Source organism: Leguminivora glycinivorella, chromosome 11 (genome assembly GCF_023078275.1).
Source record: "Leguminivora glycinivorella isolate SPB_JAAS2020 chromosome 11, LegGlyc_1.1, whole genome shotgun sequence".
Classification (NCBI taxonomy): domain Eukaryota; kingdom Metazoa; phylum Arthropoda; class Insecta; order Lepidoptera; family Tortricidae; genus Leguminivora; species Leguminivora glycinivorella.
The window spans coordinates 2,907,715-2,930,435 of NC_062981.1; the positions used below are offsets into that span (position 1 = coordinate 2,907,715).

General features: G+C 49.6%; 1 protein-coding gene across 1 annotated transcript; it reads right to left on the reverse strand.

The window, feature by feature from the left end:
* Positions 1-161: 161 nt before the first annotated feature.
* On the reverse strand, positions 162-22,361 carry LOC125231454 (macoilin-2). The gene is made up of 14 exons (XM_048136918.1): positions 22,160-22,361; positions 20,836-20,977; positions 20,310-20,436; positions 18,034-18,197; positions 17,401-17,511; positions 14,954-15,103; positions 13,899-13,986; positions 12,473-12,589; positions 11,687-11,856; positions 9,790-9,962; positions 9,207-9,323; positions 8,608-8,743; positions 7,810-8,029; positions 162-625 (listed from the first exon to the last, which is right to left on the reverse strand). Exons 1-14 carry the CDS (start codon positions 22,237-22,239, stop codon positions 450-452), a joined length of 1,971 nt encoding a protein of 656 aa, XP_047992875.1. The 5' UTR covers positions 22,240-22,361; the 3' UTR covers positions 162-449.
* Between the last annotated feature and the right edge of the window lie 360 nt (positions 22,362-22,721).

Here is a 22,721-nt window from a genome sequence, read left to right on the forward strand (position 1 = left end):
CCTCATTTTCCCGGCCTCTGATGTAATGTACTATTTCATTAAAGTAAGCTTCAAAAGACTTTACATTTTTTTAAATATAAGTGGGCATACTCATGGCCACAGACTAGCCGAGGCGAAGACGTGGCCTACGATGGAGCTCGCTCGAAAGTTACCTTTTTAACCCCCGACGCAAAAACGACGGGGTGTTATAAGTTTGACGTGTCTGTCTGTTTGTCTGTCTGTCTGTGTGTGTGTGTGTCTGTCTATTACGAAACTTACAATATCAATATTTTCAGTCAAACTTCCAACAGGCCTACGATGGTTTCAATTTTACCATTTATACATATAGATCATCTGCCACGTTCTGGCAATGTCAGTGTGAGAGTGACAGATTTGTTATCCACGTTGATAAGTGATAAAATTGCAAGTATAATTGCCCTACAGGAGAATCAAACCTCATCCAGTCCTGTTTAAGCGTCCGAGCAGAGTTGTTTCGGCGTGTACACGGAGGCGTTTGGGTCTAGCGGCGAACCGTCGGTTAAACGCAACTTGCTTACGCCGGCGGACGATACGTACTCGGTCGGCATCACGGCCAGCATTTGCGCTTTTAGCTCTTCTATCTCTTTCTCTTGGCGGGATATTAAGCCTGGAAGAAAATGTTGTGATTAGTAAAAGTAGGATGATCCAACAAATATGTCAAATGATCCATAATGTTAGAATCGGTAAGTGTGTCTGTTTGTCCGTCTTTCACGGCAAAACGGAGCGATGAATCGACGTGATTTTTTTAGTGGAGATAGTTGAAAGGATGGAGAGTGGCATAGGCTCTTTGTCTCTTTCTAACCCCCTATTTCCCTAAAGGGGGGGGGTATAGAGCATTCCGCAATTTTCGAATTTAACGCGAGCGAAGCCGCAGGCAAAAGGTAGTCTTATATTTTTAACCCCCGACGCAAAAACGACGGGGTGTTATAAGTTTGACGTGTCTGTCTGTCTGTCTGTTTGTCTGTCTGTCTGTCTGTATGTGTGTCTGTCTGTGGCATCGTAGCTCGTCAACGGATGAACCGATTTAGATTTCGTTTTTTTTGTCTGAAAGCTGAGTTAGTCGGGAGTGTTCTTAGCCATGTTTCATGGAAATCGGTCTACTATGTCGCGGTCGGGGGTTTTTTCAAAATTTTAATTTTGTGGTTAGGTTATTTTTGTCAAATCATGTTGATATTTAATATGGGAAATGTTGCGATATGTTCTGTTATGTTTTGCTAGATATGAATACATAACTTTGTGGTGAATAACAAAAGATAGCGCTTTATTGATATAGGGGAAGTGTGCCAGAATACTGCTTTAGTTTCTGAACAGAATTCAATCTATGTTCCCCATATGACTTAGAAAAGCGAAACGGCATTTCAAAACACTTTTACTATTGGGTTGTGTTTATTAAGCTCCAATTTCACTACGACCCCGAAAGTAATTTTATTGCGAAAGCCGTAGGCCGAGCTCCGCGTACGGCCGAAGGCTCGGAGCGTCCGTGATAGGCTCCCAAGTAGGCGAGGCCGCAGGTCGAGCTGCGGGCAGGCAATGCTCCCACACCTACACAAAATATTATCAAGTGTTTGAGCCGGTGGGCCGAAGGCCCGACGGCGAGTTTCTAAACTTAGCGAAGGCCGAACTTCGCGTAGGGCCGAAAACCCGGCCCTGAGAGGCTCTCTAGTATGCGAGACCACAGGCCGAGCTACGGGCAGGCAATGCCCCATACAAAACATTAGTAAGTACGGCGAGTGGCCGACGGCGAGGTTCTAAACTCAGTGAAGGCTGTAGGCCCGCGGAGTCCCTAAAAGGTTCCGAAGCACGCGAGGATGCAGGGCGAGCTGCGGGCAGGCAATGCTCCCACACAAAACAAAAAAGTGTCCTAAAAGCGAGCCGGCGGGCCGAAGGCTCTCCTACCACTGCTCCACGCTGGCAGACGGGGCAGTAAAAGTGGGTCAGCATAGTGACATACCCTCCTGTATGTGCATGTGCCGCTTGGCGTCGCCCAGCGCCTGCAGCAGGTCCAGCTTGACCCTGGTCTCGGCGCTGAGCGCGCGCTGCAGGTGCGCCGAGCGCTCGGACAGCGCGGCGCAGGCTACAGTCAGTATAGTGACGTACCCTCCTGTATGTGCATGTGCCGCTTGGCGTCGCCCAGCGCCTGCAGCAGGTCCAGCTTGACCCTGGTCTCGGCGCTGAGCGCGCGCTGCAGGTGCGCCGAGCGCTCGGACAGCGCGGCGCAGGCTACAGTCAGTATAGTGACGTACCCTCCTGTATGTGCATGTGCCGCTTGGCGTCGCCCAGCGCCTGCAGCAGGTCCAGCTTGACCCTGGTCTCGGCGCTGAGCGCGCGCTGCAGGTGCGCCGAGCGCTCGGACAGCGCGGCGCAGGCTACAGTCAGTATAGTGACGTACCCTCCTGTATGTGCATGTGCCGCTTGGCGTCGCCCAGCGCCTGCAGCAGGTCCAGCTTGACCCTGGTCTCGGCGCTGAGCGCGCGCTGCAGGTGCGCCGAGCGCTCGGACAGCGCGGCGCAGGCTACAGTCAGTATAGTGACGTACCCTCCTGTATGTGCATGTGCCGCTTGGCGTCGCCCAGCGCCTGCAGCAGGTCCAGCTTGACCCTGGTCTCGGCGCTGAGCGCGCGCTGCAGGTGCGCCGAGCGCTCGGACAGCGCGGCGCAGGCTACAGTCAGTATAGTGACGTACCCTCCTGTATGTGCATGTGCCGCTTGGCGTCGCCCAGCGCCTGCAGCAGGTCCAGCTTGACCCTGGTCTCGGCGCTGAGCGCGCGCTGCAGGTGCGCCGAGCGCTCGGACAGCGCGGCGCAGGCTACAGTCAGTATAGTGACGTACCCTCCTGTATGTGCATGTGCCGCTTGGCGTCGCCCAGCGCCTGCAGCAGGTCCAGCTTGACCCTGGTCTCGGCGCTGAGCGCGCGCTGCAGGTGCGCCGAGCGCTCGGACAGCGCGGCGCAGGCTACAGTCAGTATAGTGACGTACCCTCCTGTATGTGCATGTGCCGCTTGGCGTCGCCCAGCGCCTGCAGCAGGTCCAGCTTGACCCTGGTCTCGGCGCTGAGCGCGCGCTGCAGGTGCGCCGAGCGCTCGGACAGCGCGGCGCAGGCTACAGTCAGTATAGTGACGTACCCTCCTGTATGTGCATGTGCCGCTTGGCGTCGCCCAGCGCCTGCAGCAGGTCCAGCTTGACCCTGGTCTCGGCGCTGAGCGCGCGCTGCAGGTGCGCCGAGCGCTCGGACAGCGCGGCGCAGGCTACAGTCAGTATAGTGACGTACCCTCCTGTATGTGCATGTGCCGCTTGGCGTCGCCCAGCGCCTGCAGCAGGTCCAGCTTGACCCTGGTCTCGGCGCTGAGCGCGCGCTGCAGGTGCGCCGAGCGCTCGGACAGCGCGGCGCAGGCTACAGTCAGTATAGTGACGTACCCTCCTGTATGTGCATGTGCCGCTTGGCGTCGCCCAGCGCCTGCAGCAGGTCCAGCTTGACCCTGGTCTCGGCGCTGAGCGCGCGCTGCAGGTGCGCCGAGCGCTCGGACAGCGCGGCGCAGGCTACAGTCAGTATAGTGACGTACCCTCCTGTATGTGCATGTGCCGCTTGGCGTCGCCCAGCGCCTGCAGCAGGTCCAGCTTGACCCTGGTCTCGGCGCTGAGCGCGCGCTGCAGGTGCGCCGAGCGCTCGGACAGCGCGGCGCAGGCTACAGTCAGTATAGTGACGTACCCTCCTGTATGTGCATGTGCCGCTTGGCGTCGCCCAGCGCCTGCAGCAGGTCCAGCTTGACCCTGGTCTCGGCGCTGAGCGCGCGCTGCAGGTGCGCCGAGCGCTCGGACAGCGCGGCGCAGGCTACAGTCAGTATAGTGACGTACCCTCCTGTATGTGCATGTGCCGCTTGGCGTCGCCCAGCGCCTGCAGCAGGTCCAGCTTGACCCTGGTCTCGGCGCTGAGCGCGCGCTGCAGGTGCGCCGAGCGCTCGGACAGCGCGGCGCAGGCTACAGTCAGTATAGTGACGTACCCTCCTGTATGTGCATGTGCCGCTTGGCGTCGCCCAGCGCCTGCAGCAGGTCCAGCTTGACCCTGGTCTCGGCGCTGAGCGCGCGCTGCAGGTGCGCCGAGCGCTCGGACAGCGCGGCGCAGGCTACAGTCAGTATAGTGACGTACCCTCCTGTATGTGCATGTGCCGCTTGGCGTCGCCCAGCGCCTGCAGCAGGTCCAGCTTGACCCTGGTCTCGGCGCTGAGCGCGCGCTGCAGGTGCGCCGAGCGCTCGGACAGCGCGGCGCAGGCTACAGTCAGTATAGTGACGTACCCTCCTGTATGTGCATGTGCCGCTTGGCGTCGCCCAGCGCCTGCAGCAGGTCCAGCTTGACCCTGGTCTCGGCGCTGAGCGCGCGCTGCAGGTGCGCCGAGCGCTCGGACAGCGCGGCGCAGGCTACAGTCAGTATAGTGACGTACCCTCCTGTATGTGCATGTGCCGCTTGGCGTCGCCCAGCGCCTGCAGCAGGTCCAGCTTGACCCTGGTCTCGGCGCTGAGCGCGCGCTGCAGGTGCGCCGAGCGCTCGGACAGCGCGGCGCAGGCTACAGTCAGTATAGTGACGTACCCTCCTGTATGTGCATGTGCCGCTTGGCGTCGCCCAGCGCCTGCAGCAGGTCCAGCTTGACCCTGGTCTCGGCGCTGAGCGCGCGCTGCAGGTGCGCCGAGCGCTCGGACAGCGCGGCGCAGGCTACAGTCAGTATAGTGACGTACCCTCCTGTATGTGCATGTGCCGCTTGGCGTCGCCCAGCGCCTGCAGCAGGTCCAGCTTGACCCTGGTCTCGGCGCTGAGCGCGCGCTGCAGGTGCGCCGAGCGCTCGGACAGCGCGGCGCAGGCTACAGTCAGTATAGTGACGTACCCTCCTGTATGTGCATGTGCCGCTTGGCGTCGCCCAGCGCCTGCAGCAGGTCCAGCTTGACCCTGGTCTCGGCGCTGAGCGCGCGCTGCAGGTGCGCCGAGCGCTCGGACAGCGCGGCGCAGGCTACAGTCAGTATAGTGACGTACCCTCCTGTATGTGCATGTGCCGCTTGGCGTCGCCCAGCGCCTGCAGCAGGTCCAGCTTGACCCTGGTCTCGGCGCTGAGCGCGCGCTGCAGGTGCGCCGAGCGCTCGGACAGCGCGGCGCAGGCTACAGTCAGTATAGTGACGTACCCTCCTGTATGTGCATGTGCCGCTTGGCGTCGCCCAGCGCCTGCAGCAGGTCCAGCTTGACCCTGGTCTCGGCGCTGAGCGCGCGCTGCAGGTGCGCCGAGCGCTCGGACAGCGCGGCGCAGGCTACAGTCAGTATAGTGACGTACCCTCCTGTATGTGCATGTGCCGCTTGGCGTCGCCCAGCGCCTGCAGCAGGTCCAGCTTGACCCTGGTCTCGGCGCTGAGCGCGCGCTGCAGGTGCGCCGAGCGCTCGGACAGCGCGGCGCAGGCTACAGTCAGTATAGTGACGTACCCTCCTGTATGTGCATGTGCCGCTTGGCGTCGCCCAGCGCCTGCAGCAGGTCCAGCTTGACCCTGGTCTCGGCGCTGAGCGCGCGCTGCAGGTGCGCCGAGCGCTCGGACAGCGCGGCGCAGGCTACAGTCAGTATAGTGACGTACCCTCCTGTATGTGCATGTGCCGCTTGGCGTCGCCCAGCGCCTGCAGCAGGTCCAGCTTGACCCTGGTCTCGGCGCTGAGCGCGCGCTGCAGGTGCGCCGAGCGCTCGGACAGCGCGGCGCAGGCTACAGTCAGTATAGTGACGTACCCTCCTGTATGTGCATGTGCCGCTTGGCGTCGCCCAGCGCCTGCAGCAGGTCCAGCTTGACCCTGGTCTCGGCGCTGAGCGCGCGCTGCAGGTGCGCCGAGCGCTCGGACAGCGCGGCGCAGGCTACAGTCAGTATAGTGACGTACCCTCCTGTATGTGCATGTGCCGCTTGGCGTCGCCCAGCGCCTGCAGCAGGTCCAGCTTGACCCTGGTCTCGGCGCTGAGCGCGCGCTGCAGGTGCGCCGAGCGCTCGGACAGCGCGGCGCAGGCTACAGTCAGTATAGTGACGTACCCTCCTGTATGTGCATGTGCCGCTTGGCGTCGCCCAGCGCCTGCAGCAGGTCCAGCTTGACCCTGGTCTCGGCGCTGAGCGCGCGCTGCAGGTGCGCCGAGCGCTCGGACAGCGCGGCGCAGGCTACAGTCAGTATAGTGACGTACCCTCCTGTATGTGCATGTGCCGCTTGGCGTCGCCCAGCGCCTGCAGCAGGTCCAGCTTGACCCTGGTCTCGGCGCTGAGCGCGCGCTGCAGGTGCGCCGAGCGCTCGGACAGCGCGGCGCAGGCTACAGTCAGTATAGTGACGTACCCTCCTGTATGTGCATGTGCCGCTTGGCGTCGCCCAGCGCCTGCAGCAGGTCCAGCTTGACCCTGGTCTCGGCGCTGAGCGCGCGCTGCAGGTGCGCCGAGCGCTCGGACAGCGCGGCGCAGGCTACAGTCAGTATAGTGACGTACCCTCCTGTATGTGCATGTGCCGCTTGGCGTCGCCCAGCGCCTGCAGCAGGTCCAGCTTGACCCTGGTCTCGGCGCTGAGCGCGCGCTGCAGGTGCGCCGAGCGCTCGGACAGCGCGGCGCAGGCTACAGTCAGTATAGTGACGTACCCTCCTGTATGTGCATGTGCCGCTTGGCGTCGCCCAGCGCCTGCAGCAGGTCCAGCTTGACCCTGGTCTCGGCGCTGAGCGCGCGCTGCAGGTGCGCCGAGCGCTCGGACAGCGCGGCGCAGGCTACAGTCAGTATAGTGACGTACCCTCCTGTATGTGCATGTGCCGCTTGGCGTCGCCCAGCGCCTGCAGCAGGTCCAGCTTGACCCTGGTCTCGGCGCTGAGCGCGCGCTGCAGGTGCGCCGAGCGCTCGGACAGCGCGGCGCAGGCTACAGTCAGTATAGTGACGTACCCTCCTGTATGTGCATGTGCCGCTTGGCGTCGCCCAGCGCCTGCAGCAGGTCCAGCTTGACCCTGGTCTCGGCGCTGAGCGCGCGCTGCAGGTGCGCCGAGCGCTCGGACAGCGCGGCGCAGGCTACAGTCAGTATAGTGACGTACCCTCCTGTATGTGCATGTGCCGCTTGGCGTCGCCCAGCGCCTGCAGCAGGTCCAGCTTGACCCTGGTCTCGGCGCTGAGCGCGCGCTGCAGGTGCGCCGAGCGCTCGGACAGCGCGGCGCAGGCTACAGTCAGTATAGTGACGTACCCTCCTGTATGTGCATGTGCCGCTTGGCGTCGCCCAGCGCCTGCAGCAGGTCCAGCTTGACCCTGGTCTCGGCGCTGAGCGCGCGCTGCAGGTGCGCCGAGCGCTCGGACAGCGCGGCGCAGGCTACAGTCAGTATAGTGACGTACCCTCCTGTATGTGCATGTGCCGCTTGGCGTCGCCCAGCGCCTGCAGCAGGTCCAGCTTGACCCTGGTCTCGGCGCTGAGCGCGCGCTGCAGGTGCGCCGAGCGCTCGGACAGCGCGGCGCAGGCTACAGTCAGTATAGTGACGTACCCTCCTGTATGTGCATGTGCCGCTTGGCGTCGCCCAGCGCCTGCAGCAGGTCCAGCTTGACCCTGGTCTCGGCGCTGAGCGCGCGCTGCAGGTGCGCCGAGCGCTCGGACAGCGCGGCGCAGGCTACAGTCAGTATAGTGACGTACCCTCCTGTATGTGCATGTGCCGCTTGGCGTCGCCCAGCGCCTGCAGCAGGTCCAGCTTGACCCTGGTCTCGGCGCTGAGCGCGCGCTGCAGGTGCGCCGAGCGCTCGGACAGCGCGGCGCAGGCTACAGTCAGTATAGTGACGTACCCTCCTGTATGTGCATGTGCCGCTTGGCGTCGCCCAGCGCCTGCAGCAGGTCCAGCTTGACCCTGGTCTCGGCGCTGAGCGCGCGCTGCAGGTGCGCCGAGCGCTCGGACAGCGCGGCGCAGGCGGCGGCGAGGCGCCCGCCCTCCGCCGCGGGCGCGGTGGGCGCCGCCGCCGCTGACGGGGACGGCGGCGCGGGCGAGCGCGACTCGAGGGCACGCGCCTGGAATAAAAACAAATGCTACAGTCTCCATGACAACCGTAACATGACATATTATTAGATTACGTAATCAAATGGATTCGATTTTAGAATCAACATCGACACCGAGCGATTCACAGGACTGAGGAAATAGAGGCACGCGATGTGCCGACGTAAAGTATCCAAAATTCTGAAATTTTCACATAGGAAAACTACGGAAACTTTCCATACTCTGTATGGATGGAAACATTCCATTTCATAAATTTAAACTCCTTTTATTTTTCGTGAATTTTCCAAGAAATTGATTTTTTTTTGGAAAATTTCCGCAACTTGCACATCACTAGGAGAAACGATTACCTGATCCGTAGCGTGCTGTCTCGGTCGCGCCTCGCTACCTTCAGCCTCTACACAGCGGACTCTCGTCACTCGTTATCGCAACCAGACTGATTATTGATTGATTTCGCAGCCTGACTGGTTGTATACTGTTAGACAGAGAGCGCACCTGGTCCGTGGCGTGCTGTCTCGCTCTCGCGGCCGCCTCAGCTTCGCCGCGCGACACCATTCGTCCTCACTGACTGTATACTGTTAGACAGAGAGCGCACCTGGTCCGTGGCGTGCTGTCTCGCTCTCACGAGCTCGCGGCGGAGCGCGGCCGCCTCAGCTTCGCCGCAGCGAATGGCCGCGCGACACCATTCGTTCTCGCAGCCCGACTGGTTGTTGTTGTTGGTTGTACTGTTACTGCAATAAAGATAAATGTTAAGAGGGAAAACCCGGGATTTTAATAAAATGTAGGTATGTATTTTGTTGCTAGGTAACTATTTCGCTCGCGGGTGGCTATTCTGTACACGTGGGGTATAGAGTTACTGTTGCGGCTGTCGCTTGGCTGCAGCTAGTGGTTCTCGTGTTGCTCTAGTGTCGCTCGCGGGCGGCTATTCTGTGCACGGGGTATAGTTACTGTTGCGGCTGTCGCTTGGCTGCAGCTAGTGGTCCCGGTGTCGCTCGCGGGTGGCTATTCTGTACACGTAGGGTATAGTTACTGTTGCGGTTGTCGCTTGGCTGCAGCTAGTGGTCCCGGTGTCGCTCGCGGGTGGATATTCTGTACACGTGGGGTATAGTTACTGTTGCGGTTGTCGCTTGGCTGCAGCTAGTGGTCTCGGTGTCGCTCGCGGGTGGCTATTCTGTACACGTGGGGTATAGTTACTGTTGAGGTTGTCGCTTGGCGCGCTGCAGCTGGTGCTCGGCGGCGGTGCGCGCACGCCGCTCCTCGCCGAGCCGTCGCTCCAGTGTCGCTCGCTCGTGCGTGCGCCACGTCGCTATTCTGTAAGAAAATATTATGTCAGTATGATTCTTACAGATCCTGAATTATTTGGGGGTTATTCCAACTCGGACCTAGCACATAAAGCTATTTTGATGCTAAAAAATCCCTAAATCTGAGTGTAATTTCTCCAAAAACAGTGAATAAAAAATTTATGACTCCGCGACGTTTAAAAAACTACTAACATAACTTACTTATATTGCAAAACTTGTTGCTTCTTGAGCTGCGCGTGTTCGGCGCGACGTTGCCACTCCTTCCTTAGCAGCGACGGATTATTTTTTCGTTGTTGAGCGACGTTGCCAGCTCGGCTCTTCACTTATGTTGCAACGCTTGATGCTGCTGCTTAAGCTGCGCGTGTTAGGCGCGACGTTGCTGTTCCGCGGCGGCAGCCGCGGCCAGCGCGCCGCTTGCTTTCGCCTTGTTGCTGCGCGACGTCGCCAGCTTGGCATTCACACAAATAATAACTTACTTATGTTGCAACGCTTGATGCTGCTGCTTGAGCTGCGCGTGTTCCGCGCGGCGTTGCCGCTCCGCGGCGGCGGCGGCGGCCAGCGCTCGCCTTGCTTCCGCCTCGTTGCTGCGCGACGTTGCCAGCTCGGCTTTCAGTCGCTTTATTTCTTCGGCGTATTCGCGAGCTTCGCGCTACGAAAGATTAGTAAAAGTAAAAAAATGCAATTTCTTTAGAAAATTGAAACAAGGCTGCGTCAGTAACAAATAATTTACATACTGAACATAATAAACAAGAATACGAGGATTACAATACTTATGTTGTCAAATAAACGTAGCATAACCTAACCACAAAATTAAAATTTTAAAAAAACCCCCCACCGCGACACAGTGGACCGATTTCATGAAACATGGCTAAGAACACTCCCGACTAAATCAGCTTTCAAACAAAAAAAACTAAATCAAAATCGGTTCATCCGTTCGAGAGCTACGATGCCACAGACAGACACACACACAGACAGACAGACAAACAGACAGACACGTCAAACTTATAACACCCAGTCGTTTTTGCGTCGGGGGTTAAAAAGCAATCCGAATAAACGGCCGAGTATAGCGAGGGTGATTAGTGACACAAAACTGGCAATGTTATATTCATATTCGCCAGCTCGTATCGCGAGAACCCGCCTAGCGGGATCTCTGGCATCTGAGCCAGAATCACGAGTGCCCACTAGGCGGGTTCTTGATTGCGAAAGTGTTAATACCATGACAGGATTAAGATCTTTGTAGTCTATTATCATAATTATCATAAATCAGCCCCACTTGCACCACTAACCACAGTATAATAAAGAGTACTATAGTACAGTATGGCCACTCCCGCTCCCCGCTGAAAGTGCCGCCCACCCCCTCTCGGTTACCTCACAGTTACCGCCTGTCAAAAACACGGACAGTCGATCTGTAATATTTCACTCATACAAGCATGGTACGCGTTCACCTACACGAGCTTAGCTACTGTGTGCTAGGAACGGGCCTCTTTCATATATTTGATCGCCAGTGTCCGAGGTGTGACTTAAGGCTGCTTTCAAGAAAAACGTCAAAATAATGTAAAATTTATAGTTTTAGCCGGTGAAATACTACACTTTCCGTTATCTAACAGATATATTTTATTCAAGTTTCAATTAGAGCATCTTATTATCTTGATTCTTATCAGACTGGATTTTTGAAAACTGACTCACTAAATTAATTATGAATTTTTCTCTGATGCACGTTTAGTAAAACCCGCGTATAGCGCTGAATTAGTCGATCTTATTTGTAAAATTTGGACAATTTTGAATACTGAAACTGGTATATTTATAATACGTATATCCTGTACTACAATCTTCTCAGACTACATTGTCTATATTTTTATTATAAGGTTTTGAAAAAGAGTAAACGAGGCTAAGACAAATTAAATTTTTTTCAGAAATTACCTAAAATTAAGTGACAATTTCTTTGAAAATCTACATCACATAGAAGTTATTTTCATACTAAATTTATCTGCCACGTTTACTAAAATTGCTCTTATGCCTTAGTGATTATAAATTTCTTTTATATATTTTTGGCAATTTTTTGAAAACAAGCTTTCACCGTCACAATTATTACCACTTCTGGACATTTTCTTATATTTTGTTAGACCAAGTAGAAAAAGTCCTATTATATGTTATATATTTGTAAACTACTCAAAAAGCCCTTTAATTTGATACCACACACGGTATGATTAAGCGCTCGGTTGCGATTTCACTATTTTTCACATGAAAGCCCTCTTAACTCAGGGTTTTAGTGGGCTGTCATCTGTCAAATTCCATATAAAATGGTGGGTTAACCCTCCTCCAATCTCGTTGGTACAAGTGGTCCCTTATACATATAATTCTTTAAGGACTTACCAATTCGCGTTCTCGCTCCCTCTCCCTCTCGCGTTCCTTGTCCCGCTCCCTCGTTTCTCTCTCCCTTTCCTTTTCTAGTGCCCTCTCTTTCTCTTTGCTATTGCACTCCTTGTTACTTCTCGTCTCTTTTGTACTTTCTACTTCTTTTTCTTTAACTATTTGTTCTTTTACTGGAACAAAGTCATTAGAATTATTTTATGGAAAAAGTTGTGTTATAGGTTCGGAATGAAGAATTTTTGAAGTTGTTAACAAAAATTAACTCACTGTCAGTTTTATAACGATAGTTAAGCATGAAATTTCAATAAAAATATTGTTTTTGTGTTAATTTCATAAATTTTAAGCGATAATCTACATTCAGAGTGTAAAAAAAAATTTTAGACAGATTTTATGCTTAATTGTCGTCACAAAACTGACAGCGAGTTAATTTTTGTTAACAACTTACGCTAATTGGGGGGACCCAAATTCTGAAAATGCCCATACACAGCTGTCACAAAAAAAAATAACTTTAAGCCTGTTTTTAGTCACTTCAGCTATTCAAATCCTGATTTTTCTTTCTTTCGCTACTTGGCAATCTTAATACTACTCGACAGCGAAAAAACATCAACTTGGGTCTAAAACTTACTTTAAATTATTCGTATTTAAAAAAAAATTAAAGCTAAATATTTGAAAATTGCTTCTAATATGATGTAATAACTGTTTAAGCGAACTTGGGGCCTTAAGAGTAGCAAGATCTGATACCCTGAAGATTTTAAATACATAATAATAAACTACTGCATGTAAACTTACTCTGTTCTGTACTCTTATGACTATCGCTGCTATCCTTATCCTTATTTTTACTCTTTTTCTTCTCTTCTTTTACTGTACTGGCCTCTTTCTTTTCACACTTCGACGATTTTGTACCACCTGCGAAAAAGTAATGATTACACTGATCTGCGGCTGAAGCATGGTGCGCGATGAATGATAAAACATCAGGCCGTCCCTATCGCACTTACAAATAGTGCGATAGGGACGCGCGACCATGCTTGCCTGCCTGAAAAGTAATAGAAAGTTCGAAGGTTCCGGAAATCGGCATCATTCGACAGTTTAAGAGACCGTCCCCACTCAAGAGACGAATGTCTTGCGGCGCGCAACGGTCGTCTCCGCCGCGCCGCCCGAATGTAATTCAAAAAACGTCTCCTCAGTACATTTTGTATAGGAAGGACGTAAGATGCGCCTCCAGGCGTCGTGGCGCGCGCCGCGACGCCGCCGCGCCTCCTCCATGCGTCTCATGAGTGTGGATGGTCCCTAATATTATGTATGAGAATGGAAGCTTCTGACGACGGAAGCATACAATTTTTCAAGATGTCAACGAGAAGTAATTGACTAATAGGTGACGTGCATAAATGGAGGGGAGATCTTGAGTACAACCGTATATTTATTACATAATTAGAATTTACTGTTTCATACTTTTTTCCCCTCCCCGATTATTCCCTCGGATTATATTATGGTCAGACATACCTAATAAAAACTTTCTATAGGTACAGTCAACCAATTGGAACCCTAGGCCACTCTACAACCATGTCAAAATGACAAGCAGTAAGAGATTTCTTACAATCTGACTTATAACGTCACTGTGATATAGTTCTACCACAGTATAAGGACGACAGTAGTTACTCTCTGGCAGGCGACGCGAAAGGCACACACTGCTTTCGAAAGCACGTGGTTGAACAAAATTACTGTAAGTCTAAGTGTTACTCGACATCATCCAAAGTAAGATGTTGTTATTTAATACTATTAACTATAAGTATTAGTATTATAATACCACATTATATCAGTCAGAAAACACAAAAATAAACATTACGCATATTATTATTATCCACGTTTGTCCAAATGCTTATGTGCACTCCGCGCGGCGTACATTTGTTAGGAGTAAGGCTCTGTCTGAAAACCAGCGCTGAGCTCTCTGCCCAGCACATGCTGAGACTGAGACCTTATTGCTTCACAATATTATAAGCTTATTATTAGTTAGTTCATAAGTTTAGTTAAGTTTGTGGCAATAAAAAATTTTGAAGTTATAACTGGTTGATACTGTGATTCTACAGTGGCCTTAGGGTTCTAATTGTTTGACAGTACCTACACGCATAAGCATCCAACACCTATATTTTGATAGGGTCAATGGGCTTCGGATAAGGAACATAGAGTAACAAACATTGTTTGGGGAGAACTAGCGTACCTTTACTGTGGTCCTCGTCAACGTGGGCCTGGCCGTTGCTGAGCGCATGCGCGCGACCGTTGGCCGTGGGCTTCTCTACCTTATCTAACTGTACAAACAAATATGCAACATTAGTACAAAATACAGCAGCTGTTATCTGGTTATAAATAACTTATGGGAGACAGTGGACTAAGTAATATGACTGTTGGGGATATCCCTTGATTTTATCATCATACAATACTTGGAGGAAAAAATTTTTTTATAGCAAATCAATCAATTTCACGAACTCGCAGTTTTCTCTTCGATGGGGAAATGTTCAGCCGAGGCTGACACAGACGTATTCACAAAGTCAGGATATGGTCAGGTCTAAATTAGGTAAAGATAACACACTAAATAACACTGAAAATCTAAAATTAAAGTCGCCTTTGTTGCAGCGTTGTGTCGGCGGTCCCGTTCGGCTGTCTGTTCTTGAGTAACCCATCGTAATCCCATGCATCCATAGCTACCGTGAAGGTATTCTGTACCCAAGGTATATAGCGTGGACTCGGCGGTACCATTCGGCTGTCGCTTCTTGAGCAAGCCGTTGATATGCCGCGCGTCCGTCGTTGCCGGCGGGGCGTTTGTGGATGCTTGCGTCGCGCACTCTGCATGAATACTCGTGTGTACAGAATACCTTCCTATCTTGGCATGCAGCGTTATGTCGGCGGTCCGTTCGGCTGTGAAGGTAGGTATTCTGTACCTTGGCATGTAGCGTGGACTCGGCGGTCCCGTTCGGATGTCTCTTCTTGAGCCAGCCGTTGTAATCCCATGCATCCATCGCTGCCTTAGTCTGAATAATTCTGTAAAGGTAGATATTCTGTACCTTGGCATATAGCGTGGACTCGGCGGTCCCGTTCGGCTGTCGCTTCTTGAGCGAGCCGTTAAGGTGCTGCGCGTCCGTCGCTGCCGCCGGGGCGTTTGTGGATGCTTGCGTCGCGCACTCTGCGTGAATACTAGTGTGTACGGAATACCTTCCTACCTTGGCATGCAGCGTTATGTCGGCGGTCCGTTCGGCTGTGAAGGTAGGTATTCTGTACCTTGGCATGTAGCGTGGACTCGGCGGTCCCATTCGGCTGCCGCTTCTTGAGCGAGCCGTTGAGGTGCCGCGCGTCCGTCGCCGCCGCCGGGGCGTTTGTGGACGCTTGCGTCGCGCACTCTGCTGGTGCGCCGTCTTTCGACGGTTGGTTCTGTGGAATAATGTACAATATTAGTTACTAGCTTTTGTCCACGGCTTCGCTCGCGCTAAATTCCAAAATTGCGGAAGTTTCCATACAAACTTCCACTCCCTATTTTAGGAAAGTAAAGTTAGGTTAGAAAGAGATAAGTAGCCTATGTCACTCTACATCCGTTCAACTATCTCCAATTTAAAAATCACGTAAGTTTGTCGCTCCGTTTTGCCATGAAAGACGGACAAACAAACAGACACACACACTTTCCTATTTATAATATTAGTATGGATTGTTTATTTAGGGACACTTTCAGCGTCTAGTTATCGTTGTACATAAAATTGTATAGGTAAACATCGAGCGAGCAACGGCACGGGAAGGTAATATCTTCGAGCGGGCAATTTTCGGTCGAGGCACGTCTACATTAGTCGTTTGCTGAGTGAGGATATTGTCTCGCGATGTTGTTAGCTCTGTGTGGCCTAATGTCAAACAAAATGCTTGAAAATGGGCCATAATGGGCTCCAGTGCGCTCTCAGGGAGCGCGTCCCTCATGAGCTGGCAGCAGAACTCGTTCACTTGGTATGACTATGACTACATGTGTTGCGTACGTACACAGCGCGCACATACACACCGCGCGGCGTACGTTTGTTAGAAGTGTTACTACTGTGTCGCATTGTTACCTGCTCCAGTGCGCTCTCAGGGAGCGCGTCTCTCATGAGCTGGAAGTAGAACTCGTTCACTTGGTATGACTATGACTACATGTCTTGCGTACGTACACAGCGCACACATACGCACCGCGCGGCGTACGTTTGTTAGAAGTGTTACTACTGTGTCGCATTGTTACCTGCTCCAGTGCGCTCTCAGGGAGCGCGTCCCTCATGAGCTGGAAGCAGAACTCGTTCACTTGGTATGACTATGACTGCATGTGTTGCGTACGTGCACAGCGCGCACATACACACCGCGCGGCGCACGTTTGTTTGAAGTGTTACTACTGTGTCGCATTGTTACCTGCTCCAGTGCGCTCTCAGGGAGCGCGTCCCTCATGAGCTGGAAGCAGAACTCGTTCGCTTGGTATGACTATGACTGCATGTGTTACGTACGTGCACAGCGCGCACATACACGCCGCGCGGCGCACGTTTGTTAGAAGTGTTACTACTGTGCTGCATTGTTACCTGCTCCAGTGCGCTCTCAGGGAGCGCGTCCCTCATAAGCTGGAAGCAGAACTCGTTCACTTGGTATGACTATGACTACATGTGTTGCGTACGTACACAGCGCACACATACACACCGCGCGGCGTACGTTTGTTAGAAGTGTTACTACTGTGTCGCATTGTTACCTGCTCCAGTGCGCTCTCAGGGAGCGCGTCCCTCATGAGCTGGAAGCAGAACTCGTTCACTTGGTATGACTATGACTACATGTGTTGCGTACGTACACAGCGCGCACATACACACCGCGCGGCGCACGTTTGTTAGAAGTGTTACTACTGTGTCGCATTGTTACCTGCTCCAGTGCGCTCTCAGGGAGCGCGTCCCTCATGAGCTGGAAGCAGAACTCTTTCACTTGGTATGACTATGACTAGTATGACTACATGTGTTGCGTACGTACACAGCGCGCACATACACACCGCGCGGCGTACGTTTGTTAGAAGTGTTACTACTGTGCTGCGATGTTACCTGCTCCAGTGCGCTCTCAGGGAGCGCGTCCCTCATGAGCTGGAAGCAGTTGGTATGACTATGACTACATGTGTTGCGTACGTACACAGCGCGCACATACACACCGCGCGGCACACGTTTGTTAGAAGTGTTACTACTGTGCTGCATTGTTACCTGCTCCAGTGCGCTCTCAGGGAGCGCGTCCCTCATGAGCTGGAAGCAGAACTCGTTCTCTTGGTATGACTATGACTACATGTGTTGCGTACGAACACAGCGCGCACATACACACCGCGCGGCACACGTTTGTTAGAAGTGTTACTACTGTGCTGCATTGTTACCTGCTCCAGTGCGCTCTCAGGGAGCGCGTCCCTCATGAGCTGGAAGTAGAACTCGTTCACTTGGTATGACTATGACTACATGTGTTGCGTACGAACACAGCGCGCACATACACACCGCGCGGCACACGTTTGTTAGAAGTGTTACTACTGTGCTGCATTGTTACCTGCTCCAGTGCGCTCTCAGGGAGCGCGTCCCTCATGAGCTGGAAGCAGAACTCGTTCTCTTGGTATGACTATGACTACATGTGTTGCGTACGAACACAGCGCGCACATACACACCGCGCGGCGTACGTTTGTTTGAAGTGTTACTATTGTGCTGCATTGTTACCTGCTCCAGTGCGCTCTCAGGGAGAGCGTCCCTCATGAGCTGGAAGTAGAACTCGTTCTCTTGCCGCACCTGCCGCTGCCGCCGAAGCCGCAGCCTTCGCGTTATGTGTGCCTGAAAAAAAATGTAGCTCTTAAATTTTTATTTTCAATTTAACTAACAATCTATTTGTTTTGATATGTTTTTTCTTAAGAAGAACGACGTATTTATTAAGCCATAACATAATTTATTGAAATTAATTTTCACAGAGTACCTACCTAGTCTGTTAACATTTTTTTTTGATGAATACTTATGCATGTTAAATTGTATCTTGTTATTTAATGCATGTTAATTATAAGTTGTAATGTTTTGAAAAGAAGTGGCCCGTCGAGTTTCTTGCCGGTCCCATAGTGCCCCTCCCAACTGAGGGGGGACTGAAATCTTCTCGAGGCTGAGGCGTAGAGTTAGAGCCAGCGTAGCTTTATTTGACGTTCATATGCGCATTGTAATATGCCTACTTGAAAAATAAATATTTCATTTTCATTTTCATTAGATATTAAGTCTATACTAACAAGTTCTATGGATTTTTAATTGGTCCGGAATAAACAATTTTTTAATTTAGCACTAGGAGCGGTCACCACACTAGTCATAGCCAACCTTGACGGCGGCTCCGAGCGTGACGGCGGGGTAGCCCACGCAGTGCGCCGCCAGCGGCCGAGTCAGCTCCATACTGACTGTCCGCTCCGACCGGAGCGCGCCCTCTACATACACTAGGAAACAGCACACCGCTACTGTGGGCAGGCATATTCCTTTTTCTGCAACTGTAACAAAAAGGACAAGTTAATAAAAACTGATTATAAAACCAATGCAGCATATTAGTATTATATTGTAATAATAGCTGTTGATCTCCATAACCTAAAATAAATAAATATCTGCTATATACGGTTAGATACGAAACGCCTACATAGGTTCATTGATATTTCTAATTACATAACCTAACCACAAAATTAAAATTTTGAAAAACCCTCGACCGCCACATAGTGGACCGATTTTCATGAAACATGGCTAAGAACACTCCCGAGGCCGTTTTCATATTATCCGATCCGATATCGGATGTCGGAAGGATGTCAATGGAAAAAATCCAAGATGGCGCCTGTAATGTATGGGATATCGGTCCGACATCCGATATCGTATCGGATAATGTGAAAACGCACTAATTCAGCTTTCAAACAAAAAAACCTAAATCTAAATCGGTTCATCCGTTCGGGAGCTACGATGCCACAGAAAGACACACACACAGACAGACAGACAAACAGACAGACAGACACGTCAAAATTATAATAACCCGTCCTTTTTGGGTATATCTAAGTAACAGACAGAAAATATAACTACCTAAAGATCTTCAGTTAATCTTATTTTTTATTAAAAAAAAACTTTACATTCCTCTGAATTATAATTTCATAATGTTTAACATTTTATCAAAAGAATAATATTGCCTATATTTTTTACTTGTAGTGTATCTAATAACTTATGATTTTTAAAGTAGAATAAGTAGTTCCAGATCGCCAATGATAAGACTAGACATTAGACAAAGAGTGAAGTCTGTATCAGATACAAGTAAAAGTGTAATTAAGTCATTGCGTCCATTCAACAATAGCATATTGTTTCCAATTCCCACAAGTTTGCCCAAAAACCAACACAATGCCAAGTCTTTCACATTTAACACGAAATCTAGAAATAGATACGGGGAAGACGTAAATTTTATTAGTTACAAACTTCATGTAAACAGTTTTGGCTTATGATGTAATGTTTAGCTTTAGCTGTCTTGGGTATTTGTGAGTTGGGCCGCCATTTTTTTCAAAGTTGTCCACTCCACTTTTTTTGTAACGTGGGTATTTTTTACGCGATTAATACTCAGAATCGCGAGCTTTTACGATCCTGATAAGAGAAAAAAAATGTCCCAAGATTTCCATACATTTTTTCGAACCTTCCATTCCGTTACCGCCATACAAAATGTATGAAAAAATGGTAGCGGAATGGGAAAATACCTTGGGACACTTTTTTTCCTATTAGAATTGAAAGAGTGATTCAGAGAGAAAAATTTTAAAAACCAAAAAAAAGTGGGGTGGACAACTTTGAAAAAAAAATGGCCCAGTTAGACAAATAAGGTGGGTATATTGATCTAGAGAATTATATGAATAAAGAAAGAAATAATTGATAGAACAGTTCATAGTAGAAATGGAAGATTGACAGTTGTCATAGTTTGACAACCTGTATTTTATTTCCATGTTTCTGGATTTATAACTCTGCACCACTAACATATTGTGATCACGGAGCAATTTCCTAGCGCGGCAATGAGCCAATCTAGACGTGCAAACGGCAGCGCGCGTATCCTAATGTAACACTTCTTCATTGTTTGTAACATTTTCATGTGATGTTGAATAAAGATTTTCTATGTCTATGTCTATGTTTTCCTTGGCAGACTTGCCTCGGCCGAGGCACATTCTACGTTGGACAGTATTCTCTATCGTCGCTCGAGTATTCTCTATATTATCCCGAGTATTTCTGTTATTACACGCGCACTTGCTCGGCCGAGGCACCTCTACAATGTCCAATATTTATTTCTTCATTTAATCAATTTTCAAACTTCAAAGATGCATCTATTTTCCCGAAAAGAGGTACAGTGAACTAATTGGAACCCTAGGCCACTGTAGAACTATGTCATAGTGACGTTATAAATCAGATTGTAAGAAATCTCTTACTGCTTGTCATTTTGACATGGTTGTAGAGTGGCTTAGGGTTCCAATTGGTTGACTGTACATACTACTAGTTCCTCTAAAATGTTGATATTTCAAGTGTTGTTATATTACCAAATAAATCTATTAGTGCCTAGGCACTTACTATCTAAAATTAAAACGTAAAAAAGCACTTACATGAATACCATACATATTGCACCCACACATATGTGCTGGCCGCAAAGAATATATACTGCAGCGGTATGAAGAAGAAACATATCATGTCGGATGTGAGCGCTATGCAGATGAAGAATACTGAGAATGCCTGAAACAATATATTTTAATTAATGAATTATAAATAAATAATTATTATCCCTCAACCCTAACGCCCCATTTGCACGACGCGCGAAATAGTATGCGATTTTAGTAACATTTTGGACTGAGGATGATGCAATTAAAGCTCATCATTGGGCACAACATCTTTAACAGATGATTTTTGCAGAGACTTTCACGAGGTATGTGCGCCGACAGAAATGGAGGTATGGCAATTCAAGCACACCGATTGAATACCACAAAAAAAAATTTGACTAGGCATGATTTTTATTTGGTCTGACACCAAATATATAATTATACTTTTATGTTTTTTTGAAGGCACTTATTATTTATTATTTTTTTTTATTAAGAAGAGACACATAGTCGGAGGTTTATTAAGCATTGTACTCACAATTCCCTGGTATTTGAATGAGTCATAAACAGATCGGAGCATCATCCAGAACGGCCAGAGGAACTCGAATCTGAACTCCAGCATGTAATCTGCCAGCACAACTGTAGCCCACAGCATCACGAACTTCAGATACAGGAGCGAGCTGAAAACGATTTAATCATTTTAGACATTTTGTTTAGGGGCCATTAAACTTTTTGCAAGGCAGTCCCTGTGCTTTCTAGTATAAAATTATCAACTGGTTTGGCCGAGTGGATAGTGGTCTAGCCTGCGAAGCAGTTGGTTCTGGGTTTCAATTTGGGTGAGGACATTTGTCTAATGAGCACAGATACTTGTTCCCAAGACATGGATGTTTTCTAAGTATTTGTATTGTATTACTCAGTCAATAAGAATGTCCAATTTTTTTTGTTGTCTGCCTGGCCACAACACAAGCCTTATTGAGCTTACTGTGAGACTCGGTCAATATGTCTAAGAATGTCTTATAATATTTAATTAAACAAATCAGACTCAGAGCTGAAGTATTCTGTAGAAACTAACAGATGTAAATGTAGAACTTTGGGTGAGCCTTATATTGCCTGTGTGGTGACGGGTTAAGAATTTCACCACCCCCTTTCTTCCCATGGGTGTTGTACAAGGCGACTATGGGATATGGGTTAAATTGTGGCGTAGGCGAGAGGCTGGCAACTGCAATGTCAGTTTCGTTTTCTTTCAACCCCTTATTTGCCAAGAGTGGCACTGAAGCTTTAGTAGTTTTATGTGCTCTGCCTACCCCTTTATGGGATACAGGCGTGATTGTATGTTATATTGTTTGTAGTGCTGAAAACAGATATCAACATTAAAAGAGCACACATGATAAACAAAAGTAAGAGATGGCCCTTCATGGTAACATTCAAGTCTTTAAGACATGCCACAGGTGCTATATGTCTGTTACAATTAATTACAACTTAATGGACAAATAGTAGTGTCTTATCATCAACATAGTACATACTACCTTACCACCAGAATCATCACCACATAATATATCTATAGATATATTATAGTGAGAGCTGCAACATAAAACAAATGTGGGAAACATGCCGCACATTTGTGCAACCACTTTTGCAGGGTAGAAACCGACAAAAACACCCAAATAAAACTCATTTCTTCCGCTTTTTTGTCGAGTTGACGTTCCCACGGCCCAAGACAGATGGTTCTCTCTACCCACACTAAATTTATATTTCATGCATTCTCACTTGTTTCATCACTGAATATGAAGCTGCTTTGGAGTTATTACCATAAGACATCGTCCTAAAACCCTGAAAAACAACCAGAATCCACATCCACTCACTTTCCGTACATTCCTTCGGTGATTTTTGTGCGCTTTAAAGGGCGCCGCAATTTGCCACTTTCGGCATTCCGCCTCTTCATATTTTTTCCTCCACGGTGTAAATCACTAATACAGGCTCCCGAGACACAACACTTATTTATACAGAATCATTTGAAACAATAATGTTCCTCAAAATAATGCCTTTTGTTGTCAATCTTTTGGCCTATCGAGAATTTACGAGGGAGATGGATGAAATATCGGCAAGCTCTTTCCTGCGTTCACTCAGAATTTATGTTGCCATACTTTGTTGTTGTTAAGCATTAAATTCAACTAAAATTGAATGACAAACCACTTTGTCTGCAAATAACGTCTGCAAATTAAATTGAAAATTTTAAATCACTGTTACATTTTTTCTTTATTTATTTACAAATAAATAATTATAAGTTTATTTTTTCCTTTCTAGTAACACTTTTTGCAAATAAAGGTGCCCATTCAACAATAAAGTTGATTTCATTACTAACGTGTTTATGTTCGACTCAAACAAACTAATTTTTTTAATATTTGACGGAATGTCAATGTCAAA